The sequence below is a fragment of the Myotis davidii genome, unplaced genomic scaffold, assembly GCF_000327345.1.
Source record: "Myotis davidii unplaced genomic scaffold, ASM32734v1 scaffold208, whole genome shotgun sequence".
NCBI classification, from domain to species: Eukaryota; Metazoa; Chordata; class Mammalia; order Chiroptera; family Vespertilionidae; genus Myotis; species Myotis davidii.
Genome location: NW_006299706.1, coordinates 1,230,176 through 1,237,144, shown reverse-complemented (window position 1 = coordinate 1,237,144; position 6,969 = coordinate 1,230,176). Strand labels below are relative to the sequence as shown.

Below are 6,969 nucleotides of genomic sequence, written 5' to 3'. Positions count from 1 at the left end.
CCGCCCGCCCGCGAGGTTCCCGGTCCTGACCCCGCCCTCCGGCTCTCCCCACCCTCCGCGCACCCCTTGGTCACCGGGACCCCAGCCTCCGCTCTCCCGCGGGCCCGCGTGGTGACCTCAAGCTGGCTGGACCCAACCGGACCAGCGAGCTTCCGCCCAGAGCTCCAGATCGGAACCTCGGCGGCCCCGGGCTTGGGCGGCTTCCCGTTTGCTGGAGCCTCTTCCCAGTCTCCGCCCTAAACGACAGGGGTTGCGGGAATCGCCGCTTCTGGCAGGTGCCCTCTCCCTCGGCCTCACCACCAACCTGGCGGGTCCACTGGAACCCGTATCATGTTGACCCCCGAGTCCGACTCTGACCTGCAGCTGGGGGACACCCCCTCCCCCAGGTTCCCACAAGTCTCCCTCCCGGAGGCGGCCCGGACTCACCCGCTGCAGGAGCACCTGCCCGGCGTGCACAGCCCACAGCCCGCGCTGCAAGGTGGGGGTGGGCAGAGGTCTGCCAGGAGGAACTCCAGAGCGGGGCCAGCCTGGAACCCGAGAGGCGGTGTGGGGAACCCCCGTCCCTCACAACCCCGAGGAGGAGTACCCCACTTTGGTGAGGGGTATGTACTCTTTCTAGAGAGGGAAGCAAATTCAAACCCATCGCTACTGGTATCTCCATAGCAGGGACTCGAGGGTTATACTAGTTAGTATGGAGGGGCAGAAAAGCAAGTCCCAAAAGACTGACACATCTTTATTTTGACACAAATATAAAAAAATTCCAGTACAAACAACATTTATATACAAATTCTGTACATCTGGGCCCTGCCCTCACAGCTACACTCCAGGAAGAGGTGGGCACAGCCCCCTGCTGGCACTGCTTTGGGGGTGCTGCCCCAGGATAGAGGGTGCAGGGCTGGCTGCAGGTCTCTTTGCAGCAGCTCCGCACATGGCAGAGGCTGGGGCCGCCCACGAGTTCTGCCTCTCGGGTCCCTGGGTCCCGGCTCCCGGGCAGGAAGCTCCTGCTTTTCCTTCAGTCCATCCTGGCATCCTGGCTCTTTGTGGAAGGGGCATCTTTGCCAAGTTCAGTGTCCTCCCACATGACCCCAGATCCCTTCCAGTTAAGCTCCCATCGCGCGCTTCTTAAGCGTCCATAGTTTTGTGGTTTGGTTTAAGGGCCGGAATGGCAGGGGAAGAACTGTCCGGCTTTGTCCGTCCTTCTGAGGTGGAGGCAGGGATGGCAATACCAGGCTTGCCGACCTCCCGTGGGTTGAAACCCTTAATACTGACCCGTTCTGAGGCTGCTGGGTGGCAGCTTGTGCATGTGGCGGGAGTGGTTCCCAGCACTGGGGCTTGGGGAGGTGCCCCAGGATCGGTGAGGGGTGCCTGCCCCGGCCTTCTCGGCCCGTTCCAGTCCTTAGGCGAGATGTGGCATCCGACGTCACAGGGTTTGCAGCAGCAGGAACGGCAGGAGCAGCACAGCCCAGGCAAATGGGAAGAGGCGGGGGGCAGCACTGTGACCGATGCTGTGTAGAACCTGCACCTCTGGGTCATCTGCAAGCGGGGAGGGCAGAGGCCCTCAGGTGAGCAGTCCCACTTTCTGGCACCAGCCCTCAGCCCAGCAAGGTTTCCCCCAGTCCCTGCCTAGCAAAGGAGCTACCTCCTGTACCCAACCTCCTCAAGCAGACCCCCTTGTTCGCCCCAGCCACCTACCGGCTGCAATTCTCTTTTCCTGTGGATTGTCATGGGCCTGAGGACTGTGAGCTGAAACACAGAGGTGGCCATAGATCAGGTACTGCACCAGGGAGATAGGAGTGGGCGTGCTGGGCGGGGCGGGCCGGGCAGTGAACTCCCACCACCCCAGGTCATCAGGGCCAGAACAGGGACGGAGGAAGGAGGTTCACAGGGCCGTGACACTCACTGGTTTTGCCATCGACAGTCACCTTCAACCTCAAGCACCGGTCTTCTGCGTGGTGGATGGGTTTGGCTGCAAGATAAAGCCACACAGGATTAAGGAAGGGGAAGGAAACAAGTGCAAATGCCTCTCTGGCCCCCCTTTCTCAGTCCCTGCTCATTTGAACCCCTCTCCTCCCTCTAAGCTTGGATTCTTACCTTCCTTAGGTTTTGCCCACTTTCTGCCCCATGTTCAGCCCAGCCTCCTTTCTTTGGAATAACTCCTGGCTTTGGAGGTGGCGGTGAAAAGAACATGGCCACTGTCCCTCCCCACAGTCCATCCATCCTTCACTCCACCCAGCGGGAAGCTGGGCGAGGCCTGCACGGTATATTCCCTTTACACGGGTATTTTGTACGCCCCCGGCCTGGGCACCACGGGAAGGGTGAGGCCTGCATGCATTCTACACAAAGCTGATCTTAACACTCTTAAAATCTCCCAGTGCCCTCAGGATAAACTCCTTAGCTCCTCTTAGGTCCCTGTGATCGGCCCTGTCTATCTCTCCAAGCTCATATTTCCCCACTTGAAAGTGTCCCTCCTACTCCAGCCCCACGGAGTTCCCTGAAGATGTCATGTTTCCTTTGCACGTGTCCCCTCATGTGTGGCCAAGTCCTCTGCTTGTCCAAAGCTCTGGGGAACCAGGAGTCCTTCTCTGAGCCCCCCTAACCTGGAAGTACCCAGGTCATCCCTCCAGGGCCCCTGTGTCCATGTCTCCCGTAGCATACTGCTCTAACGGCCTGTTACCCCGTGTCTCTTCCCAGCTTTGAGGACAGGGACCCTGTTGTGTTTAATTTATCTTTGTGACCAGAGTGCCAAGCTCAGTAGAAGCTCACTCCACATTTGTAATGTGAACGAACAAAAACAGAATCCAGGGTTGGAGAGGCCCTCGGCGGCTTGACTCCCCACCAAGCAGGCACCCGGGCATCTGCATCACGCCAGCTGCGCCCCCCCCCTCGCCCCGTATGTGCACCTTCGTGCATGCCTCCCAGGCACTCACAGATGTAGTAGTAGCTGTGTCCCTCTTTGAACTCCTTGCCCAGGGTAAAGGGTGTGAAGCGCAGGAACTTCTCCGACAGTTTCTCTGGGCCATGCCTGGCACTGGGGTGGTTGCACTGCCAGCGGACCTGTTCCTTGGATTGGGGTTGGCACAGCTGGTACTGCTCGAGCTCCACCAGGTATAGTGTGTACTGCTCCATGGCGCTGGCTGCCACAGAGTCATCCTCATAATGGGGACAGATGATGTCCAGGTAGTCATTCAGCTGCACATGTACAGTGTAGTCCTCACTGCGGAACCTGGGCATGAGCGGAGGGGAAGGAAGCCAGCAGTCACTCAGGAGCCAGACCGGAGCCTGGAGTCTCCACATGTTCACATGACCCCCTCACTTTCACACTGGACCCCCACGCAGATGTTCTGACAATCTCAACTCCCAGTATTTACCGATCTCGATCTCTCATGTATCTTTCCACCATTTCCAAACACCCCTCCACCATCCTTGTGTCCTATAACCCAATAAATAGCATCCACTTAGTGTCTTTTAGGCAACAAAGCACTTCCCATTCCCCCCTGATATTTACCCAAGGATGGGCTTCTAAATATTTCCTTAGCTCACTCATCATTCTCTTCTACCCGTAAATATTTCCCCAAATTTATTCTTTTTAAAAAATATATATTTTATTACAGAGAGGAGGGAGAAGGATAGAGAGTTAGAAACATCGATCAGCTGCCTCCTGCACACCCCCTATTGAGGATGTGCCCGCAACCAAAGTACATGCCCTTGGCCGGAATTGAACCTGGGAACCTTGAGTCCGCAGGCCGACGCTCTATCCACGGAGCCAAACTGGTTAGGGCTCCCCAAATTTATTCTACCAGGTGTTCCTTTAAATGCTACTGGACCCAGTCTGAGACCCTACCGGCCCCTTCCATCCTCAGGATCCAAGCAACCCTTCCTCTTTACCAGGCTAGCACAGGCCCCAACACCTTTATGTCTTCATTTCTCTTACTCCTTTCATTTCCCGCCCTCACCCATTGCATATATCTCACATTTCTCAGTTTCATTTCCCCCCAAACCTCCCGTATACCCAGGCCCACAGATAATGCCTGAACCCTTGAAGTTAAATCACGTTCATCCATTCATTCATTCCCCTCAAATCTCTCCTTTGAGCTACTTAACATGATGCTCAGGCCTCCTTGTCCACCTTTCTCCAAGCACCCACCACACCATTGTCCCTCTCTCTGCAAAAGCCACACAACCAGCTGTGAGGTGAGCGCCAGGAACGCGGGCATTCTCGCATCTGAGGTTACCTCCCTCCCAACGCGGAGCCAGCTCCCCTCCCCCAGCCCATTCCCCACAGGCTCCACAGGCTCCAGCCTGACTGCCCACCAGTCCCTCCCCCAGCTCCAGACACCTGGCTCCAGCCTGGGTGGGGTCCTGTAAGGGGGAAAAGTGCCTCCTCACCCCCCTCTCCAAGCTGGTCAGCTTCTCTGAATTCCCCTAAGCACTGTCAGCTAGAGACTCAGCAGACTTGGCTGCCAACTTGCTACAAACCAAAGCCCTGGGCACAGGCGGTGGGAGGAGTGTCGGGAATTAGGCCAAGGCCTTGGAGGTGGGCACCCACTGCCCAGTCAGCATGACCCCTAAGAGGCCTGGCCTTGCGGGTGGCGTGTCAGTTCTCAAGCTAGGCTGACCAGGGCCCCTCCCCCACCCTGGGGAGGAGAAGGAGAGAGAGAGAGAGGCAGGGAGAGAGAGAGAGAAGCAGAGAGAGGCTTTTAAAATTCCTCTCTGGAGAGATAAACATAGAAGCCATTTCAGAACAGGTATTTCAGCTCTGGGCCTGGCATCCTTCCCCCATTCCAGTGAAGGGCACTGACTCATTCCTCATCCACCTCTGCCACCCTCCCTGGCATTCACGGGAGTCCGTGAAAATTTACCTTGTCAAATGTGGACCCCCAGGATGGCACAGTGTCCACTGGCCCTGGGCACTCGCCCCCAGGCAAAGGGGGCTGGCAGGTCTGAATGGGCAGGGCACTTGTCCCTCCAGCACCAAGGCGGCCCGTGCCCAGCTCGCAGTTGCACCACCCTTCCCACGCTGCCCCCTCCAAGATCCCAGGGCCGATGGATGCTCGCTGCCCTGAGTCACTGTGCCAGCCTCACACCCGCCTAGCTCCTTGCCACCTCATCCTTGGCCCTCAGCTGGGCCCGCGGACTCCAATCTGGGCTGGCTTCTCTTTAGTCCTGGGTACGGTCGGGGTGCATGTGGCCAGATGAAGAGGGCAGAACTCTGCTTGGTGAGGGCACCCATCACCCCCTTCCTGGGGTACAATCTGCTCCATTTAGGACCTTTTTGACTCTTGCTCCCCATCTGGGAAAGGGGGGCAGTGGCGTCAGGGAAGGCGGGGAAAGGGGCAAGGAAGAGGCTCCTTCCTGAAAGAGAGGAAACCTGGGAGCTTGGGAACGGAAAAGGCCAGGGTCACCCCCTCCCTACGCACGGCTTCCTGTCCCCTCCTCCTCCTCCAGCCAACACCTGGCATGGGCATAAACAGGGACTTTGCTCTCTCCCACTAGGACAAGATTTGGTCAAGAAAGCGAAGAGCAGACAGCAAGGAGCGTGGTGGGGGAGGGCTGACTGGGCTGCCCCTTTTAAACCACGGCAAGAGGGCACTGCCCTCTGGGGTTGGGGCTAGCTGTTCTCACCCAGCATGCCACCGGCAGACCCTCGCACCCAGCAGTACTGCAGCAGGGCCGGAGGAAGCTGGCACAATGTCTTCATTAGGGGGGTTCGGGGGGCAGGCGCACTAGGGCTGGGGGTGGGCCCAGCTGAGTGTAGTGTTTTTCCTGACCCCAAACTGTTCAGCCCTCCTCGCCATGCTTCTCCCTGCCCCTCCCCTCCTGTTTCTCCACAGATATTGTTCCCATAACTTCAGAAAACTCAAGGGCGAGAACAAAGGGTCCCACAGAGCTTCTCCAGTCCAGGACCATTTGCCTCGAGGCCCTAAAACTGCCCAGGAGGAATTAACTCCTCCCCGCCCGGAGCCCTGGGTAACCTTTTAACCCCTTCCATGCCGCCTGAACCTTTCCCATGACCTCGCTCCCCCATCTCTTTAGTTTTACTATGTGAACCTCGTAAACAGATGACTACCTTCGCCTGCTCACCCACAGCGCGTGCCTCACTCCTGTCATCTCTAAAGATCCCTTGGTGGGGAACTTCCCACCACCATCACCTTAAGTACAGAATGCACCTCAATGGCGCAGCCCCGGCCCCTCCTGAGAGGTCCTTCTAGGATTACAGGCGCGCATTCGGCTTCCTCTTGGTGTCATGCCAGGTACCTGTCAGTGTGGGCAGATGCCCAAGTGACAGACAAGGAGAGGGGTACAGGCTTTGGTGGTGGGGGGACCGGCCACAAGGGCCCTGGTGGCCAGGGAGGGTGGTTGGTCCGTGCGGGAGGCAGGGTCAGTTCAGCATGGGTGCCTCGCTTCGGAGAAGGAGAGGTGCCACCGGGCAGGAGAGGAGGGACAGAAATAGAAATAGGAAGCAGACACGGGCAGGTTCCTACTGGGTGGCCTCCTCCCAGGTCCGGGGGAGAAGTGAGGGCAAACACATTTAAGGAACCCCTCCCGCCTCTGGTCGCCACCCCAGGACTCCAGTCAGGGGCTGGCTGGAATGGTCAGCCTGGGGTCAGCCTGGCTGCAGGGGCAGTGCCACCCGGACGCCCTGTGGGCCGGAGACTCGGGCTTACTTGGGGTTTGAACTGTTCCAGAAGACGGTGTGGCGGTCGGCAGCGGCCAGACTGTAGCAGAGACCCAGGAGCGGGGCCCAGAGGAACTCCATATCGCGGGGCCCGTCCAGGCCGGGCGGGGGCGAGGGGCTCGTCAGGGTCCGGGCTCCCGCTGGCTTTCTTCCCGGCGCAGTCGGCTCAGCACTCCGATTTCGCAGTCGGCACAGGGCTCACCGATTTGGCTCCAGCGCCTCCGGACTCCGCCTTTTGGGCCAGCGCCGCCCGACACCCCGCCCCGCCCCCCGCCCCGCCCGGCGCGCGGCTG

General features: G+C 58.8%; 2 protein-coding genes across 3 annotated transcripts in view; both read right to left on the bottom strand.

Annotated features, from left to right (window-relative positions):
* SLC50A1 (solute carrier family 50 (sugar efflux transporter), member 1) overlaps positions 1-205 on the bottom strand; it is a 2,392-nt gene extending 2,187 nt beyond the window's left edge. The window contains exon 1 of one of the 2 annotated variants that reach the window (XM_006775667.2): positions 64-205. The gene's annotated coding sequence lies outside the window, so the exon portion shown is untranslated. The remainder of the gene's footprint in view (positions 1-63) is intronic. The other variant, XM_006775668.2, reaches the window with a different exon arrangement.
* A 512-nt stretch (positions 206-717) lies between these two features.
* EFNA1 (ephrin-A1) lies at positions 718-6,926 on the bottom strand. The gene is made up of 5 exons (XM_006775664.2): positions 6,666-6,926; positions 2,928-3,223; positions 1,901-1,966; positions 1,693-1,743; positions 718-1,533 (listed from the first exon to the last, which is right to left on the bottom strand). Exons 1-5 carry the CDS (start codon positions 6,755-6,757, stop codon positions 1,421-1,423), a joined length of 618 nt encoding a protein of 205 aa, XP_006775727.1. The 5' UTR covers positions 6,758-6,926; the 3' UTR covers positions 718-1,420.
* Positions 6,927-6,969: the final 43 nt, after the last annotated feature.

What these genes read in the sequence shown, in the direction of transcription:
- EFNA1 (XM_006775664.2), bottom strand. Translation starts at nt 6,757, where the DNA reads ATGGAGTTCCTCTGGGCCCCGCTCCTGGGTCTCTGCTACAGTCTGGCC. An exon ending in ACACAGCTACTACTACATCT is followed by an intron (nt 1,967 to 2,927) that starts GTGAGTGCCTGG and finishes TTTATCTTGCAG; the next exon opens with CCAAACCCATCCACCACGCA. An exon ending in GACTGTCGATGGCAAAACCA is followed by an intron (nt 1,744 to 1,900) that starts GTGAGTGTCACG and finishes TCTGTGTTTCAG; the next exon opens with CTCACAGTCCTCAGGCCCAT.